Source organism: Xenopus tropicalis, chromosome 8, assembly GCF_000004195.4.
Source record: "Xenopus tropicalis strain Nigerian chromosome 8, UCB_Xtro_10.0, whole genome shotgun sequence".
Lineage (NCBI taxonomy): Eukaryota > Metazoa > Chordata > Amphibia > Anura > Pipidae > Xenopus > Xenopus tropicalis.
In genome coordinates this window covers 105163158-105184032 of record NC_030684.2, presented here as the reverse complement: position 1 = coordinate 105184032, position 20875 = coordinate 105163158, and the positions used below count along the sequence as shown (strand labels likewise).

At 41.7% G+C, this 20875-nt stretch overlaps 1 protein-coding gene across 4 annotated transcripts in view; it reads left to right on the top strand.

The window, feature by feature from the left end:
• Window positions 1–2221: 2221 nt before the first annotated feature.
• Window positions 2222–20875, top strand: part of mga (MGA, MAX dimerization protein) — a 55712-nt gene continuing 37058 nt past the window's right edge. Inside the window, exons 1-3 of one of the 4 annotated variants that reach the window (XM_012969034.3) lie at window positions 2222–2469; window positions 8529–9642; window positions 12358–13186. In XM_012969034.3, the coding sequence (XP_012824488.2) occupies window positions 8606–9642; window positions 12358–13186 (1866 nt within the window). In that variant the 5' untranslated portion in view covers window positions 2222–2469; window positions 8529–8605. Of the gene's footprint in view, window positions 2470–5481; window positions 5855–6075; window positions 6246–8528; window positions 9643–12357; window positions 13187–20875 lie in introns of those variants that run through there. The other 3 variants (XM_012969036.3, XM_012969035.3, XM_012969037.3) reach the window with 3 other exon arrangements.

Sequence of the window (20875 nt, the reverse complement as noted above, 5' to 3'; positions counted from 1 at the left end):
AAAAATTCCTCTACTTAGTTGGTAGCCTGCATATCCCAGCTTCTGTGTCAGTTTCTCTGACAAATTTGGTGATGGCTGTACTGTTTCTCAGCTGCAATAGGGATGTCAAAATGTCTTAATAAAGCATCTAGGTGAGAAAATAACTCCTTACCCACCACTGACCCTTTCTGACCCACTACTAGAAAGTCATCTAAATAGCTGGCTATGGTGCTGTAGCCTGACTTAACTTCCAAATACCAGTGAATGAAAGTTCTAAAGCATGCACAAAATGCACAAGATATCATACAACCCATGGGCAAACATCCTGGACCTCCTGGCTACCTTTCCCTAACAAGGAAGGCAGAGGATCAAATGTAGCTCTGAACCTACAACACAAAAGTAAAACTTTTATCTGGACCCTTCTCCCCCATCCTTACCTTATAAGCCCCTGATAACCCTCCCCTTTTCACACCTGTCTTGAGCCATGGGGAGTAGCTCACTGGAGCATTCAGTGCCCCCTACCACTGACTGTCAGTAACATTTAGGGTTATATTTATCATGCTGTATAAAATGTGGAGTAAAACATTACTGGTGATGTTGCTCATAGCAGCCAATCAGATGCGTTGCTTTGATTTTCTAACTGTTGAAATATAATGCTGATTGGTTGCCCTGGGCAACATCACCGGTAATGCTTCACTCCACTTTTTACACAGCATGATAAATATACCCCTAAGTTACCAGGAACAATAGGCCTCACTTTTAAGATTAGCAGCCTTCTTTCACCTGTTTAGAGTATAGTTCTTGCAGTTAACTGGGATGAAGCACATGCAAATGAACCAGGGGGTTCCGATTTCATATAGCCCCCACCCCCAGTGACTAAAATTGTTAACCTTCTACCCCATGCACATACTTCAAGTGGATAATTAAAAAGAAATGAAAAGCTGTGTGGGATAGATCTGCCTATAACATAAAAAAGTTAAGTTACAGCTGTATTTCCCCTTTAGGCTAATGTCCCACATAAAGATATAGTTGCCAGTAATAGATCTCAGCAACCACGGGCATAGGGTTGCTACCATGCTACATGTCACGGGGGCAGGCAGTGCCCTCACAGTGGAACTATGTTGATTGGCCAATCGTTGTGTCAATCTTTGAGAATGCTGCACAGATTTCCAAATTGGGAAAACTGGGGAGGTAGTTTAGACATGGACAACCCTCCCGAAAAGCACGCTGTCCGCGTCAAAACTGGATAGGTGTCAACCCTACGCGGGCACCTAATCGCTCTAAAATGCCTTACCACTGGCAACAAAGGGAATTGATGGTGGAGAGGCCTACGCATCGCTTTGGCTTTCCAAAGTCCCACCAAGTATGCCAGCAGTGGGAAATGGACTTTGGAAAGCTGAAGGGATGTGTAGGCCAGGGCAAGAGACACTCGCCTCAGGCAGCAGGGGCGGCAAAAATCAGCTCCTGGTAATTTTAAAAACAAAATTTCCATTTTTAAAATGCGCCATCTACACTAGCGATGGTAAGTGGGGGGGGGCTGAGGGGCCAGAAATGCCAGGGTAAGCCTATCCATCAGCAAAATCACTCACCCACAGTAGCAGAGATCTATCAGGGATAACCCTTTAGCTGCCAAATTCAGTTAGTTTGCTGGATATGGGAAATCTGAGTAGGGTATGCTTATGCCCAGTAGGCAACCTCATGTTTTGCACCTCTTTGCTGTAGCAGCTGTGAGATTTATATAACTATAGTGACTTCAACGTTCCCAGGGAAACCCAGTGGTACTACATCAACAAATAAAACTCTGTACTGTAGGCCCAGTCAGCGCTAAAAGGGATTCAGGATGGTTGCAGTTACAAAAAAATGGATTACAACTAATACACATATTGCAGTGAGGAAGTAACTAAGAGCACACTGCGTGAATTATTAATCATAGCACAAATCCTGTTGTGTCGTCATTATTTACAAGGTGTCATTGCGCACATGGAGGGTGCGGCACTATGGAAAGATTGTTAATACTACAATACAATAATAGGTTGAAGACTCTCGGTTTATTACAGGTGCCGTACAGTGATTATCGAAGGATTCGTCGCCACCGCGGATTTTAACACCTAGCCCAACAGCCATTGTGCACATCCGCGTCCCCCTTCTCCCTCCCCTCTCGCTGTTTGTGAGCAGCATGTGACTGGGGCCTGGCGCGCTTCCTGCTAGCTGTACTGATGGGCGTGGCATCCGTAGGCGCTGTGCGCATGTGCGGCGGACGCGTTACGTTCCTTGGGCACGGTGGAGCACGCTGTGCGGGGAAAAACATTGTACACAAAATGAAAATACACGTGCCTGTGAAATGAGCTGCACGTCTAGCCCTCGGGCGGGGAATGTAATGGCGAATGCTCGGAGCCTGTGCCTGTTACTTTTGGGAGCTGAAGCGTGCGATTGGTTCTATGCGTGAAGCACCTGGGCAGTAGATTGGGCACTCCCTCTACGGCAGGAGAGGTAACATGCAAGTGCGCAGGCGTGAAAGACTTGGGGGTTTTATTGGGTGTATGTAGTGCTGTGGCCCGCAGGTTGGTGACAGTAATAAGCTGCACAGTGTGGTGTTCCCGCATTAGGGTGTGATTGAAGCTGTTTGTGCCATGCAGCTGTGTGTGGAAGTGTTTAGGAGGGTCGGCACTGGGAACAGTTTATACCAGTCTGTGGCCAATTGTCTAATTTACAGTTACTGAATGTCTTGCCTTTGTGTTAAAGGTTGGGAATACTGTATTATTCTGATACTTGGGGCTTGTGTGCCTTCTTCCTGGAGTTTTGCTGGTATTTTGTTTGTATTTAGTAAACATTTCTTGCAGGGGTATCGGAATATGCAATAAAGAAGTGCAATATAATAGGCATAACCAGCCAATGGTCCTTATATTTGGCACTCTTAGATGTCAGATATTGTTTGCACACTCATTGCTCAGTGTTCTTTGATCACCCAGACACACCTTTAAGCCTAACACTTTTGGTGCTCTGGCCTGAGAAAAACCTCAGCTGAGAAATGCCCAAACTGCCCAATTCTGTCTGAGACTTTAAAGGAATCTGTCACTTCACACTCAGGGCAGAAAACCACCCTGTGTGAGTAGTGAGTATTCTCATACTGCATGGGGGTGCTTGATCACTGTGCACCAGGGACATATTGCACCAGGGTTTGTTTAGATAGAGAGGCCAGGTATGCAGGTAGATCTTGTGTCCACTTCTTTGCAAACCTGATATAGGAGTGCTATATGCCTGCTTATCTTACCAATGGCACTGCAGCATTCAATAGTTTTGCAACTCAGTGCAAATGTTTTGCAAAGTGCTTTTTGTAAAACAAAATGTCCTGTTACTTTAAATATATTATATTGTTGTTTGGGGAATTATAAAGTGGCAAACTTGGTAAAATAGGTACAATGTATGATCCAAATGTGGACCAAATTTATTAAAGGTGTGCTTTTAATGTATCTATTAAAAATCTGTTATGTCCTTCATTGGATCATCTTTGCTCTTGCTGTTACTAATGTAAAGGTATTGCATTAGGGAAGGGCTCCCCAACCTTTCTTACTAGTGAGCCACAGTCAAACATAATAAGAAAAGTAATAATAGCATCATAAAAGTTGATGGAGGTGCCAAATAAATGGCTAAGATTGGCTATTAGGTAGCCTCTATGCACACTATCAGCTAACAGGAGGCTTTATATGGTAGTAAAACTTGTTTTTATTCAACCAAAACTTACCATCAAGTCAGGAATTCAAAAATTACTACCTGCTTTGGGGGCACCGAGAGCAACATCTAAGGGGCTGGTGAGCAACAAGTTGTCCCAGAGCCACTGTTTGGGGGTCACTGCATTAGGGTCTACTACCTAGATTGTTTCATTGACATAAAAAAGCTACACAAGGTACAGGGCACTGACAGACAGGGCAGGCAACAGTTGTAATCCTTATCCAGACAAGGTTCAAACAGCAGAGGGTCAAAATAGACTAGAGCAAGGTTTAATCAGGATCTTCACACCTTGTGTGAATGAAAGGGGACTTGGCATCACAAAAAGAGCATCAAGTGCCAAAGGTGACACTAGGGTGCCAAAATACACGCTGAAAGTGATGCACACATAAGCCCATTGGGTGGGCTCACTAGCACTGGCCTGGAGGAGTTGAAGGACTGTAATGCCAGCACGCCTGCAGCGCGGATTTGCATTTGGGGCCGCCCCTTTGCTCACAGGTAAAAAAGGTTAGGGACCCCTGCCCTGGTCTAGATATTTTAGTAATACATTGGTGGTTTGGTTATTTGGTCTCAACAATGTTTTTCTTGTAATGTGCCAAAACTGTGTGTGTTGCTTTTATATTGGCAAATTTAGAGAAAGGTTTAAATTAATGGCTGGTATAACTTTAAATAAATATGGAGGCATAGATATTAATTTTACTATCTGGGCAGTAAGGGTACATTGAATCCTGGATTTGTGTAAGGATTTGACCAAATCCCAGCTCTTTTATTAGGAGTCAGATTTGGCCAAATTCTTAACGTTCATATTTGCTGGAACACTTTATGGTCTTTTAAAACTTTGGACAACTTCAGTGATTTATTTTTTGTTAACAGATGATGCATTTTTTTATCTCTTGCAAGTTTGTATCCAGATTCAGCTCTGTATTCAGACAAACCTTTATGTAGCATTTGGAACTGGCAGAATGCAACACTTATAGATAAAGTGTTTCCCTACTGGGCAATAAAGTTTCAGACTGTAAGTCACTGTAAATGTTACAGTTTGCAGCAGCTCTGGGCTGGGGAGTAGAGAGAGCAGGGGAACAACTAGCCCTTTAGGCTAGATCAGTGATCCCCAACCAGTGGCTCGGGGGCAACATGTTGCTCCCCAACCCCTTGGATGTTGCTCTCAGTGCCCCCAAACCAGGTAGTTATTTTTGAATTCCAGATTTGGGGGCAAGTTTTGGTTGAATAAAAACAAGATTTCCTACCAAATAAAGCCTCCTGTAAGCTGATAGTGTGCATAGAGGTTGCCTAATAGCCAATCTTAGCCCTTATTTGGCACCTCCATGAACTTCTATGCTTGTGCTGGTCTCCAAGTCTTTACATTTGACTGTGGCTCACAAGTAAGAAAGGTTGAGGATCCCTGGGCTAGATTATCCCAGGAGCCAGGACAAAAGCAGAGAAATGGAGACTAGTGTATGCATTGCATCGGTCTCTGTCTGTCACTGACCACATGGGCTGTGGTGTGCCTTTTTGGCCCAAAAACTACTCCTTTTCCACAGTCACAGGTGGATGAGATTGATGTCACCTACTGCCAGCATAGGCGTAATCACCCTTAATGGTTCCTTGGTATGTTTCTATTCAGAACCCTGTCTAGAGGTGCTTTCAGAAGTCCGCTGAGAGTCTGATTGGTAGCAGGGGGCTTATATTTAAAAGATGAGTTTGGTATTGGTAGAGTAATGGTGCATTTAGATAGAGCAGAGTGGGGCATGCGGGACTTAGCTCCATCTTACAGTTATCCCATGGGAGCAGTGCCAGCATTCCAACAATCCCCATACAATAGTCATGCAGTGGGGCAGGCGAGCAGAAGCCATGCTGAACTAGCACTGAGTGTGGCCTACTAAACTTACTGGGCGAGTATATATAGGGCCAGTGGCTACACACGTCACTCCCCTACGATATGGCGCCGCTTCCTTTCTGTATTCCGAGCGTATGTTCTCTGGCAGTGCGCACTAATCCCAAAGCCCCGCAAACTCACACAGTATACCCAATGCCAGCAGCACTGTGCCGCTACACTCATGGCTATGGATCCGGGATAAAAACCTGTAACGTTTAGTTTGCAAATAGACTGGTGCGAGTATGCCTGAAACCAAACCGCAGTTAAACCAAGGTAAACTTATCGCCTTCCCAGTTCTGTGGCGCTAAAAAGCGCACGCCAGGGCCGTACTCTTCGATGATTTTTTACACGGTTGTGGCTGAATAATCTCATGTTTGCGCGCCACATGCTTGCCCCTAGCATCCCCAGCGCACACTGAGCTGGAATTCAAGTGGGCGGAGTCACCGTCAGTTTCCAGAGCCTGTGTTTTCTCAAGGGCCCGTCCTATTGGTGGGCTAGCTTGGCGGCTTCTCACGTGACCCCACAGGAAGCGGGAGTTCGGCGCTTGGCCACTCTGCTCTGTCTGTACCGTAGCGGAGGCAGCAGCAGGGATGAAGTTCCTACACAAAACCATGATTGTGAGCGGCTGCCAGCAAACTCCCATGAGCAGTAAGAGGCGTACGGTGTAGGTGTGGCAGTGCCATCGCATATGCACAGCTCTCTCACGGTGGCTCTCGCCTCTAGTTCTCAGTAGCCGCACATTCTATCCACGTGATTCCGTGTCTGTACAGCGCATAGTAAGGGAGATTAGCAGAACAAGTAGGCTGGGTGGTGCATATTAACCTTCTCTTTTGTTCTTTTCACATGTTTCTGTGTGCCAGGCTATTCCTTGGGCACCCTATTCCTATTGATGCCTTGCACAGTATAGTTTGTGCCAAGATTAAATTAAAGCAAGATGAGAGAAAAGACACACAGCTGTACTTTATTCTATATATCCATAGACTTTTGTATTCTCTTGTAAATTCTACCCCAACTACACTCTAAAGGTAGGGCAAGCACTGCCCTAGGTGGCACACACAGTCCATGGGATTTCACTTCCATCCACTGCTATTCTAGAGTCAGGTCTTCCACTACATACATTCAAGTAGACATGGGCAATAGACAATGTCATTGTTAGTGGTTTTAGATATTATGTACTTGTTTTAGGAAGTGGTATCTCTCTTGCCCACCTGACTTTTATCCTTGCAACAATGTAGCAGAAAGCTGATAAACACAACTGTTACTAGCTTACGCAAACAAACCTGTTACTTATGCTACATTGTTTCAAGAGACCGACCCAATGAAAAGCAATTGGTCAATAAGTACTGCTATCTATTTCTATTACATATTTCTATTACATATTTATATTAGAACATTGATTTTTTTTTTTTTTATTGTGCAAAGTTTTTGGGTTAAGGACCCTTGTAGTAGAGCATATGGTCGGCTATATCTGAGCTAGCTTTGTTAAAAAAATAGTAAACATAAAATATTGTTGGAGAGGTTCATAAACTATTTGTTTGAGGCCATTTTCCCCAGTTTTGTCTATTAGTTACAGAACTTTAAAAGAAGGTATTACTCATCAGATTTCATGCATGTGTCAGTCACAATTTAAAGCAAGGACACAGGAAGCACATGACTTGCTTCTCTCTGACAGAAAGAAGCGGAACGGCCCTATACACTTCCAGGTTTAGTTGCACATACTGGCACAGCCTTAGTGCAACTACCCTGAATGGAATGGAGATTGGCCTAAAAAACACAAAAGCATGCATTTTTGCCGGCCAATCACTGCTCTGTGTAGCTGCATTCAGGCCAATGTTGTGCCTATAAGTTCAGCTAAACCTGGAAGCGTATAGGAGTTGTATGTAAGTTAAGTAAAGCAAAAGCTCCGACTTGAAAATGGGTATGACTTATAAAGTAAGCAGGTTTTTTATGCTTATTGTTCTTTACACAGTACCTCACTTTACATCTTGTAAAGCCAAATATTTATGGCCATACATACCTAAGAAATAGGATAGCAATGGCATAGATTAGTGTCACACTCATATTTCAGCTGCCAGAAAAGCACCTTTGACTTTGTCTTATTGACTTGAATGAGAACTGTGCAGAAGCAAAGGTGTGAAGGTTAGGCTAGTGCCACACTCCCATCTGCTCCCATCTGCTCCCCTATATCTGCATCCAGAGGCACTACGTCAGCCTGGGTGCAGACACAGAATATATTTCAGTGTGAAAATAAATACTCGCATGTTTCAGTGCTGAAATCCACTCTTGTGTCTGTGTCGTCTACACATTTCCCAGTCAAGTTAATGAAAGCCTTAAGAGGTTGTCACAGGCACTTTTCAGCTGGCTAAATTACACTGGCTAATGTGCTCTGCTTGTGACATTTTCTTTAGGCTGATTTATTGCAGTAAGACTGGAAAAACTGTTTCAGCAAGCTAGCACAGCGTTTTTCAACCACTGTTGCCGCGAGATGTTGCCTGGTGTGCCGTAGGCAGGGCACCAATGTATTAGGGGGGCACTGCTCTTGGCACCAATGTACTAGGGGGGCACTGCTGCTGGGCACCAATGTACTAGGGGGGCACTGCTCTTGGCACCAATGTACTAGGGGGGCACTGCTCTTGGCACCAATGTACTAGGGGGCACTGCTGCTGGGCACCAATGTACTAGGGGGGCACTGCTGCTGGGCACAGAGTTAAATTTTTTAACATTTTCTAATGGTGGTGTGCCTCGTGATTTTTTTCATGAAACAAGTGTGCCTTTGCCCAAAAAAGGTTGAAAAACACTGAGCTAGCAAGTGCTGTTATTTAAAACATTTTAAGTGCAGACTTCTACTGGTGCTGATGTGTTGCGGGTGTTGGGCTCCGTAATGTGCATGACCATGCTTTCCCTTTTGCTTTTTACACTAAAAAATGTTTGTTTTTATTTCCTGCAGGACCCCAATGTTTTGGATAAAGTTTTCCTAGTAGCTTATTATTTTGAGTTGCAGAATCCATCTTCAAATTAACAATCATGGAGAAACCCCCAAACTCTTTTCCCAGGGAAGAATGTGGCAGTAAGTCAATAACAACGCCAGCTTATTTCGTCATTCTTCAGCAGTCGCAAGGCAATGGCAAAAAGGAGGAAGGAATTGTTGTAGCCAACCGGGATGTTTCTTCTGTTGCTCCAGTCATGTCATCAGGACATGACAAATCAAAATCTAAAACCTTCCTTTCAGCTGAGTGCAAATCAGGAAATATTACAGTGACACTTGATAATAATAATATGTGGAATGAATTTTACCGCTGCAGTACAGAGATGGTTTTAACAAAACAAGGCAGACGGATGTTCCCCTACTGCCGCTACTGGATATCTGGCTTAGACCCATATCAGAAATATATACTTGTCATGGACATTAGTCCAATGGACAACCATCGATACAAGTGGAATGGTAAATGGTGGGAAGCAGGTGGCAAATCTGAGCCACATGTCCTGGGCAGGGTTTTTATCCACCCTGAATCTCCATCTACTGGACAGTATTGGATGCACCAACCAGTTTCTTTTTATAAGCTCAAGCTAACCAATAATATTTTGGATCAAGAGGGTCACATCATCTTACACTCCATGCACCGCTATCTTCCACGCTTACATGTGGTACCCGCCAACCAGTCCACTGAAGTAATTCAACTTAATGGACCAGATGTCCACACATTTACTTTTCCACAGACAGAATTTATAGCTGTAACAGCATACCAAAACTTTCAGATTACTCAGCTTAAAATTGACTGCAACCCTTTTGCCAAGGGCTTTAGGGAAGGGGCTATGACAGGAAAGCCAGTGAAAGAGGCAAAATCAAAAAACTCTGATCAAGAAAATGATTCTCAAGGTCCTCAACCCCATAATGATTCTGAGAGCATACTTAGGTTGAGAGAGCTATTCAGGGCTCCAGAAAACTCTGATGGGGAAACTGATCCTGAAGCGTTCAATGCTGAGCATGATTTCTTCAATTGTAAGGATTCACGCTTGTCAAATCCAGATACTCCACGCATCCAATCAGATGGTCTAAACAGGTACAGTATAACATTTTTGATTGTAGTAAAGTTTTGCTGACACACTGTGAGTCAATACAAAGGTACAGCCAGGAATCTCTTTTTGTATATTCTTAATAAGTTAGCAGCTGTAGAAACAATGGTATAAGACGAGTTTACAATATAGTTAAACTCTTCATATTATTATTCGGATGTAATCTGTTACCTCCATCTTGGGCACATTAAAAAGATAAACCAGAGACATTCAATGATCAGAAAGATGATTAATATGTTAATGTTTCAAAAAGTTACAAAAATGCTCTATAATTAAATGAAAAAATAAGTAGGAGAAGAAGGGTAAAATGGGTGCAGATAAAGTATAGAAGAGGATGAATCTGAATAAAAGAAATAATAGAAAGGAAAGAACTGATAAGTAGGGAAAAGTAAGAAAGAGAGGAAGAGAGTTCGCTCTTGATTTAAAGGAGACATATTGGATAAATTGGAAAAACCCTAATTTTGTAGGCAATTATGAATAATATCCGGTGCTGGTTTCACTTTGGGCTAAAAATTAATCCTGTCTGTAAAAATGGCCCCTTTATTGGAGATCCTATCAGTTCTGTGTCTGGGTTTGAAATGAAGGGTGGGTGTATCCTAATGGTCGCTGCCAGAAGCACAGCATGAGGGGGAGAGCCAATCACAGCCTTGCATTAACACAGGCTTCAGTTCCCTATCAGGTCAGTCTAGCTGCTGATTGGTCCTATCCTACAGTGTAGTGTACTGAGCCTGCACATTCAGAGAATTCAGCCAGCAGGAAGTGGAACAGATGGGTGGGACTAGTGGGGTTTTGGTGGAATTTCTCAATAAATCAGTCTGAAACACAACTTTCTATATTTAGAGGAGTATAATTCACTGGTACATTCATCATTTTATATGATATGTCTCCTTTAAAACAGTATGCTTTACACCTGGATACAATTTTTTCCAATAATAAAATAAATAGAACTTTTTCTTTCATGCTTTCCACCTCCCCAGTAATTGAGTTGTGTTAGAGGTAATAAACTTTGTATTAACAACACCCTCCATTCACTCTTTGTTGTGACTGTTTTTCCTCACAGATGTGTTTCAGAACAAGGCATTTTAATTTAACTCATATTAAATAAAGTTATATAGTGGCTCCTACGCTACTTTACAGCCTGAAACACTGACCTTTCTAAATCCCATCTCTTTTATATTTATATGCTATTAATGCTGAATTGTAGTTTCAGTGCTCTGACAGGTTAGATAAACTGTTTTACAGACGAGCTGTAATCCAGTAACAATCTTATTCTACCCAAAATACTGGAGGAACATGCACATAAAGGGTCTAAGGCTGATGCCAAAAGAGGCGTAGGGCTGATTTTTTCGGCAAGCAGAAAAACGCTTGCCGAAAATTCAGCGTATTCCATTCATTCGGGTGCAGGCACAAGTAGCAGGCGTAGGGCTGAATATTCGGCAAGCGTTTTTCCGCTTGCCGAAAAAATCAGCCCTGCGCCTCGTGTGGCATCAGCCTAAGACAGTGCATGAAAGTAACATTTTTGTTTTTGTTACTTATGTTGCAAAACGTTGCAGTTGTTCAGTTGTCAGTCTCATTTATGACTTTCTACACTTGTTTAGGATAACCATTATGATACAAAATTAGTTTCTGCCGAGAAATATTTTTGTTACAGTTGTTTGTCACACAAAACACTTTAAAAGTGATATTGCAAACTAGATGGTTTAGTTTCTGCAGTTAGTCATTGGTACCCATCTGCTCTCTGAAACGGGAGGAGTTCTGTTGCAGTGTGTAGTTTAGACCAGTGTGCCAAGGGGAACTCCGGCTTTTGAACTGAAATTTTTAAAGAGCTTCACACAACACAGAAACCCCTAATATTCCCATCTCTGTAATCTGTTCCTTTGAAAAGTATGAATTTAAATGCTTAAATCCAGTTCTTTTCTTTTTGCATCATTTTAAATCTTGACAGGCGAGGAGGGACTAAAACATTGATGTTTAAAATTGTAACAACTCCACAGCTTACAGACGGCACGCAGGAACTGCATAACCCACAATGCATTGCACAGTGATGCTTCTTTCCTTTTTGATGTATCGTGTGCAGGGAGTTATGGGATTTTAAAGATGCAGGCTGAGGACAGTCAACTACTGTTACATTTTTTTTTTCAATGTAGTCAGTCAGATTAGCAGAAGAACAGGGGGCCAGGTTAAGGTAACTGTTCTTAACTATATTATTACATGATAAATTATGAAAAGGCTGCATATTTTTTTTAATTGATATATATTGTACGTTGGTTGAAATTATGTTTTCTTTTCAAAATGCTTAAGTTGTGTTTGGGTGGAGTTCCCCTTTAATTCTGGCTACCAGAGAGGAGGAAGGTATGGTTTCATGCAAAGCTAATTATTTATTTTATAAATTAAAGGTGGCCATACACTGGGCACTCAAATTTCAGTTATAACATTACAGACAATGAAATTTTTTCTGCTGTACAAAATTAGAAACATAAAATGAATGAAGTCATTTAAGTATTATACCACACATATTTGTAGCAGATCTTTGCTTGATTTACTCACATTTCACATAGAATTAACTTGTTTGGCTGTGCTATTTAGTGTGCATTAGGGTTTAGCATAATTACTAATCACTGCTAGGTGCATAAAAATATTTTGGTTTGTCACATGATTTATATAAAAATATACCTGTAATTTTTTCTAACTTTTTTTTATAGTCCTGCGCAAACTGGTATTGGAAGCAGTCCTTCTGTAGCCTCTTCTTTGGATCCCAAAGGACAGCCTAATATTGTAATCAAAGAAGAACCTGTTGATGATTATGATTATGATTATGGTAAGGAGCAACCCACCGGGGCCATAAATGTGAAACAAGAATCTGAAGAGGAAGAAACAGATGAGTATTCAAACAGTGATGATGAATACCCCATACTAGAGAGGCATTTTTCACAGTTCAGGAAACAACCCCACAGTGAGCGAAAACGTTCTAAGAGTAGTCCTTCTGGAGTTGCTAAAGCAAAAATGTTAAAACTTGATAGTGGAAAACTGCCTGTGGTCTACCTGGAGTCGTGTTCTGTAGCTAAAAGTACTCTAGGTGTATCCACCTTGGAAAAGACCATAACTCGGGAGAAACTGCAAAGATTGCTGGCAGAATGTAGACCACCTCCTGAGAGAGAGCCCTTTACTAGAAAGCACATAACCAGGGAAGCAATTAAAAGAGATTCAAATAAAGAAAACTTCCAAAAGCTAAGTAAAAACAAAGATGACACTCTGCAAATTACTGTAAGCAGCTCGCAAGTTTTAAATGTTGGACGTAATAAAACTCCTATTGTTCTTACCAAGACTACACCAAATCAAACTACAAAGTTAAAAAATAACTCCTCACCACCAGTAAAAAGCAAACGAGGCAGGCCTCGCAAGCAAAAACAGGATAAGGATGTGCACCTCGCTAAAATCAGTGGCCCTGTCCAGGCAGAACAGCCACTTCCAGATGTTAATCCAGACCTGGAAGATGTGGATGGTGTCCTGTTTGTAGCATTTTCTTCAAAAGTGAGTATGTATATTTGTATATACTGTATATAATAAACCATTGATATAAGTTAAATAATGACTGTTTCACCTGCAACTTACCTTTTTAAGAGGGTTGAAACTCCCAACCATTTGCTTTAATTGAAAACTACAGATTTCAAATGTTTTGAACTATAGTTTCAACAGTGAGCAGGCCACTGCACTTGTATAATCTGATATAATCACTGAACTTTTATAAATCAGGCATTCTCTTAGCTTTCTGTCACTGGGAAGTGTCTAATATGCTTAAACTATAACCTTGCCTCCACTTACTGTTGGTAATTTTAACCAACCAGAACCTTACTATACAACAAGACCCTGAGACAAGGTTCTCAGCATAACTGATGCTTTATTCATTAATCAAAGACAAAGTCTTGTGGAAGCTTTCAGCAACACAGAACAGCAACTGAAATGTGTCACTAACAGCTTCCAATGAGACCCTGAAAGTCTTAGCCTTTTATAGAGGATGACATACCTTATCTAAAAAGTATATGATACCCCTTTTACAACTGTCTGTGTGCTCTGTGGTTCCAGCTGTGCAAATAGCAAAGTGCATGTAGGGTCTTAGCTAGTCAGCACTATCATGTCTAATCCTTGTGATTTTATAAGATGGTATATTTGACTTTTATATTCTACTTTATACCTTGCATATATATATAGTATTTTTATACCTTTATCTCCTACCTCACCTGCCTTGGGTTGTCTTTATAGGGGACACTGGGGGATTTTATGTGTCCCTTAATACAGAACTTACTCATCATAAGTGAGTGTCTCAACATTACCCTGCCCTATTTTATATATCTGGCTCCAACAACACCCCTTCAGCCATTGCTGCTGCAGAAAAAACATAAACCTCAGGGGAAAAATATCTCCTGTGCTAGAGAGCAGTTCTTTAAGTTTGCTTTTTTTATTAATCGTATATTTATGTTTTTTATTCAAAACAAATATAAATCTAAGAATTACAAATAAAAGAAAAAAAAGTGGGTAAGCAAAGCACGGTGCCACATTCTACATATGTTTTTAAGTTAAGATACATACTAAAATGTCAGACTGTAACATGTCTTCAGCCATCGTTGCTGCAGGAATAACATACATTATGTTTTTATTAAAAATTTGCTTTTTTTATATAATATTATTTATGCTTTTTATTAAATATAAAATGGAACCAAGTATAAAAAAATTTTTACAATTAAAAATAAGTAGGTAAGCAAACCATTGTGGATATAAAAAGTCTACACACCCCTGGTAAAATGTCAGGTTCCTGTGCTGTACAAAAATGAGACAAAGATAAATCATTTCAGAACTTTTTCCACCTTTAATGTGACCTATAAACTGTACCACTCAATTGAAAAACAAACTGAAATCTTTTAGGTGGAGGGAAGAAAACCAAAAAAACTAAAATAATGTGGTTGCATAAGTGTGCACACCCTTTTCTAACCGGGGATGTAGCTGTGTTCAGAATTAAGCAATCACATTTAAAATCATGTTAAATAGGAGTCAGCATACACCTGCCATCATTTAAAGTGCCTCTGATTAACCCCAAATAAAGTTCAGCTGCTCTAGTTGGTCTTTCCTGACATATTTTTAGTCGCATCCCACAGCAAAAGCCATGGTCCACAAAGGGCTTCCAAAGCATCAGAGGGATCTCATTGTTAAAAGATATCAGTCAGGAGAAGGGTACAAAAGAATTTCCAAGGCATTAGATATAGCATGGAACACACCATCAAGTGGAGAAAATATGGCACAACAGTGACATTAACAAGAACTGGACGTCCCTCCAAAATTGATGAAAAGACGAGAAGAAAACTGGTCAGGGAGGCTACCAAGAGGCCTACAGCAACATTAAAGGAGCTGCAGGAATATTTGGCAAGTACTGGCTGTGTGGTACATGTGACAACAATCTCCCGTATTCTTCATATGTCTGGGCAAGACGAAAGCCTTTTCTTAGGAAGAAAAACATCCAAGCCATGCTACATTTTGCAAAAACACATCTGAAGTCTCCCAAAAGCATGTGGGAAAAGGTTTTACGGTCTGATGAAACCAAGGTTGAACTTTTTGGCCATAATTCCAAAAAATATGTTTGGTGCAAAAACAATACTGCACTTCACCAAAAGAACACCATACCCACAGTGAAGCATGGTGGTGGCAGCATCATGCTTTGGGGCTGTTTTTCTTCAGCTGGAACTGGGGCCTTAGTTAAGATAAAGGGAATTATGAACAGTTCCAAATACCAGTCAATATTGGCACAAAATCTTCAGGCTTCTGCTAGAAAGCTGAACATGAGGAGGAACTTCATCTTTCAGCATGACAACTACCCAAAGCATACATCCAAATCAACAAAGGAATGGCTCCAGAAGAAGATTAAAGTTTTGGAATGGCCCAACCAGAGCCCAGACCTAAATCCGATTGAGAATCTGTGGGGTGATCTGAAGAGGGCTGTGCCCAGGAGATGCCCTCGCAATCTGACAGATTTGGAGTGTTTCTGCAAAGAAGAGTGGGCAAATCTTGCAAAGTTAAAATATGCCAAGCTGATAGACTCATACCCAAAAAGACTGAGTGCCGTAATAAAATCAAAAGGTGCTTCAACAAAGTATTAGTTTTAAGGGTGTGCACACTTATGCAACCACATTATTTTAGTTTTTTTGGTTTTCTTCCATTAACCCTTTTAGTGCCATGGGACGTAGATTCTATGTCCTGGGTAGCAAAGGACCAAAGTGCCACAGGACGTAGAATCTACGTCCTACAGCACTAATCAGGTTTACAAGCGCTGCGCTCGCTTTTAAAGCAGCGCAGCGCTTGTAAACCCTTCACAACCCCCTAGGCAACGAGCAAAGACAGTCATACTCACCGATCCGGTCCCCCGATCGCGTCGCCAGCCAATGACAGCAGTGGACACGCGATGATGACGTGTCCACTGCTGTCCCTTTAAATAGCGCCGCCTACTGTCGGCTCCTCATTCCTGCTGCGCACTTCGGACCTGATGGAGCTCCCCTGCTGCCTTCCTGCTGCCTTCCTGCCAGATTGGTCGCCCCTGATCGCCTGCCTGCCTTGGGTAAGCTGAACTACAACTCTCTACCACTGTTTATTTTGCTTATTTCTATCTGAACTATCTAAAAAAATTTTTTTTTTTTTTCAATTTTTTCTTCTATCTTTGTCATTATTACACTTTTGCACACATACACACTTATTTACAACTTTCCCAAGCATACACACACACTTACACTTACACTTTTTTTTTTTTTTCTATCTTTCTTTTCTTTTCTTTCTTTCTTTGCTTTCTTTGGCAGTCTTTTTTTTTTACTAAAACTTTATTTCTGATCTTGCTCTATAATTATCTGATTTATTTGGTTGCATTTTAGTGTTTTTTTGGCATTTTCATAATTGATTTTCTGTTTTTTTATTATTGTATTGTATTGTAACTTTTTTTATTGCTATTTGGTGCTGAATTTGCAGTGACGTTGGTGGATCCAGGGCTCTGACCACCAATTTCATTGCAATTATTGTTCTTCTGTTGGTTTAGGTGGTTTTATTGGATTTTACTGATTTTATGGTGTTTTATCTTTGCATTGTTCTTTATTGTGTATTTAGTGCCCCAAAAAGGTTGCTTTTGCAGTGACATTGGTGGATCCAGGGCTCTGACCACCGATTTCATTGCAATTATTGTTCTTTGATTGCTTTTAGTGGTTTTATTCCATTTTAACTTCATTTGATTTCAGTTGTTCTAGAAAGGTCCAGAGGTGCTAAGATTGTTCTGGTAGTTTCTATTGCCAAGGGTTAGGCTGATGCCACACATGGCGTAGGGCTGATTTTTTCAGCAAGTGGAAAAACGCTTGCCGAAAATTCAGCCCTACGCCTGCTACTTGTGCCTGCACCCGAATGAATGGAATACGCTCGGGTGCAGGCACATGTAGCCGATATACGCATGAAAACGCGAGACTTTGCATTCTCACGCGTTTTCATGCGTATATCGGCTACATGTGCCTGCGCCCGAGCGTATTCCATTCATTCGGGTGCAGGCAAAAAAAAAGGGGTGCATAGAGTGCAGCCCCAATATTATGCATTTTCAGGTTTGGCGGCCATGTACTTATGTGCAACCAGACATAGGTATCGTTTTATTCAGGGGAACTTGCAGATTGATGTTTAGTAAGTTTTTGGTAGTTGCCATGGAAATTTTGGGGAGAAATCTAGGTTTGTATCTGGGTTTTCCTTGATTTCTGACCAAAGCGCTGACTTCTGCAAGGGACTGCGGCCACAATTTTCCATGTAGAAAGAGAAGAGTGGTGTCTCTGAATAGCTGAAGGTGTGCACTTTTCGTAAATATATTGATTGTGGGGGTTATTTCACAGGTATGGGGGTGTTTAGACTAAATAACTGCAGGTAGAGCACAGCCCACCCTTATGCATTGCCCCTGTTTGGGGGCATTTGGTGGCCACGTCTTTATGTGCACCCATACATATGGGGTATCATTTTATTCAGGGGAACTTGCAAATTGAGGTTTAGTAAGTTTTTGGTAGTTGCCATGGAGATTTTGGGGAGAAATCTAGGTTTTTTATCTGGTTCTTCCTTGATTTCTGACCAAAATCTAGGTTTGTATCTGGTTTTTCCTTGATTTCTGACCAAAGCGCTGACTTCTGCAAGGGACTGGGGCCACAATTTTTCATGTAGAAAGAGAAGAGTGGTGTCTCTGAATAGCTGAAGGTGTGCACTTTTCGTAAATATATAGATTGTGGGGGTTATTCCACAAGTGGGGGGGTTAACACTGAAAAACTGCAGGTAGTGCACATAGAGCGCAGCCCCCAAAATTTCAACTGAAATTGCCCTTATGCATTGCCCCTGTTTTGGGGCATTTGGTGGCCACGTCTTTATGTGCACCCATACATATGGGGTATCGTTTTATTCAGGGGAACTTGCAGATTGATGGTTAGTAAGTTTTTGGTAGTTGCCATGGAGATTTTGGGGAGAAATCTAGGTTTTTTATCTGGTTTTTCCTTGATTTCTGACCAAAATCTAGGTTTGTATCTGTTTTTTCCTTGATTTCTGACCAAAGCGCTGACTTCTGCAAGGGACTGCGGCCACAATTTTCCATGTAAAATGAGAAGAGTGGTGTCTCTGAATAGCTGAAGGTGTGCACTTTTTGGAAATATATAGTTTGCGGGGGTTATTTCACAGGTATGGGGGTGTTTAGACTATATAACTGCAGGTAGAGCACATAGAGCACAGCCCCCCCTTATGCATTGCCCCTGTTTTGGGGCATTTGGTGGCCACGTCTTTATGTGCACCCATACATATGGGGTATCGTTTTATTCAGGGGAACTTGCAGATTGATGTTTAGTAAGTTTTTGGTAGTTGCCATGGAGATTTTGGGGAGAAATCTAGGTTTGTATCTGGTTTTTCCTTGATTTCTGACCAAAGCGCTGACTTCTGCAAGGGACTGCAGCCACAATTTTCCATGTAGAAAGAGAAGAGTGGTGTCTCTGAATAGCTGAAGGTGTGCACTTTTCGTAAATATATAGATTGTGGGGGTTATTCCACAGGTAGGGGGGGTTAACACTGAAAAACTGCAGGTAGTGCACATAGAGCGCAGCCCCCAAAATTTCAACTGAAATTGCCCTTATGCATTGCCCCTGTTTTGGGGCATTTGGTGGCCACGTCTTTATGTGCACCCATACATATGGGGTATCGTTTTATTCAGGGGAACTTGCAGATTGATGGTTAGTAAGTTTTTGGTAGTTGCCATGGAGATTTTGGGGAGAAATCTAGGTTTGTATCTGGTTTTTCCTTGATTTCTGACCAAAGCGCTGACTTCTGCAAGGGACTGGGGCCACAATTTTTCATGTAGAAAGAGAAGAGTGGTGTCTCTGAATAGCTGAAGGTGTGCACTTTTCGTAAATATATAGATTGTGGGGGTTATTCCACAGGTAGGGGGGGTTAACACTGAAATACTGCAGGTAGTGCACATAGAGCGCAGCCCCCAAAATTTCAACTGAAATTGCCCTTATGCATTGCCCCTGTTTTGGGGCATTTGGTGGCCACGTCTTTATGTGTACCCATACATATGGGGTATCGTTTTATTCAGGGGAACTTGCAGATTGAGGTTTAGTAAGTTTTTGGTAGTTGCCATGGAGATTTTGGGGAGAAATCTAGGTTTGTATCTGGTTTTTCCTTGATTTCTGACCAAAGCGCTGACTTCTGCAAGGGACTGGGGCCACAATTTTTCATGTAGAAAGAGAAGAGTGGTGTCTCTGAATAGCTGAAGGTGTGCACTTTTCGTAAATATATAGATTGTGGGGGTTATTCCACAGGTAGGGGGGGTTAACACTGAAATACTGCAGGTAGTGCACATAGAGCGCAGCCCCCAAAATTTCAACTGAAATTGCCCTTATGCATTGCCCCTGTTTTGGGGCATTTGGTGGCCACGTCTTTATGTGTACCCATACATATGGGGTATCGTTTTATTCAGGGGAACTTGCAAATTGAGGTTTAGTAAGTTTTTGGTAGTTGCCATGGAGATTTTGGGGAGAAATCTAGGTTTTTTTATCTGGTTTTTCCTTGATTTCTGACCAAAATCTAGGTTTGTATCTGGTTTTTCCTTGATTTCTGACCAAAGCGCTGACTTCTGCAAGGGACTGCAGCCACAATTTTCCATGTAGAAAGAGAAGAGTGGTGTCTCTGAATAGCTGAAGGTGTGCACTTTTCGTAAATATATAGATTGTGGGGGTTATTCTACAGGTAGGGGGGGTTAACACTGAAAAACTGCAGGTAGTGCACATAGAGCGCAGCCCCCAAAATTTCAACTGAAATTGCCCTTATGCATTGCCCCTGTTTTGGGGCATTTGGTGGCCACGTCTTTATGTGCACCCATACATATGGGGTATCGTTTTATTCAGGGGAACTTGCAGATTGATGGTTAGTAAGTTTTTGGTAGTTGCCATGGAGATTTTGGGGAGAAATCTAGGTTTGTATCTGGTTTTTCCTTGATTTCTGACCAAAGCGCTGACTTCTGCAAGGGACTGGGGCCACAATTTTTCATGTAGAAAGAGAAGAGTGGTGTCTCTGAATAGCTGAAGGTGTGCACTTTTCGTAAATATATAGATTGTGGGGGTTATTCCACAGGTAGGGGGGGTTAACACTGAAATACTGCAGGTAGTGCACATAGAGCGCAGCCCCCAAAATTTCAACTGAAATTGCCCTTATGCATTGCCCCTGTTTTGGGGCATTTGGTGGCCACGTCTTTATGTGTACCCATACATATGGGGTATCGTTTTATTCAGGGGAACTTGCAAATTGAGGTTTAGTAAGTTTTTGGTAGTTGCCATGGAGATTTTGGGGAGAAATCTAGGTTTTTTATCTGGTTTTTCCTTGATTTCTGACCAAAATCTAGGTTTGTATCTGGTTTTTCCTTGATTTCTGACCAAAGCGCTGACTTCTGCAAGGGACTGCAGCCACAATTTTCCATGTAGAAAGAGAAGAGTGGTGTCTCTGAATAGCTGAAGGTGTGCACTTTTCGTAAATATATAGATTTTGGGGGTTATTTCACAGGTAGGGGGGGTTAACACTGAAAAACTGCAGGTAGTGCACAGAGCGCAGCCCCCAAAATTTCAACTGAAATTGCCCTTATGCATTGCCCCTGTTTTGGGGCATTTGGTGGCCACGTCTTTATGTGCACCCATA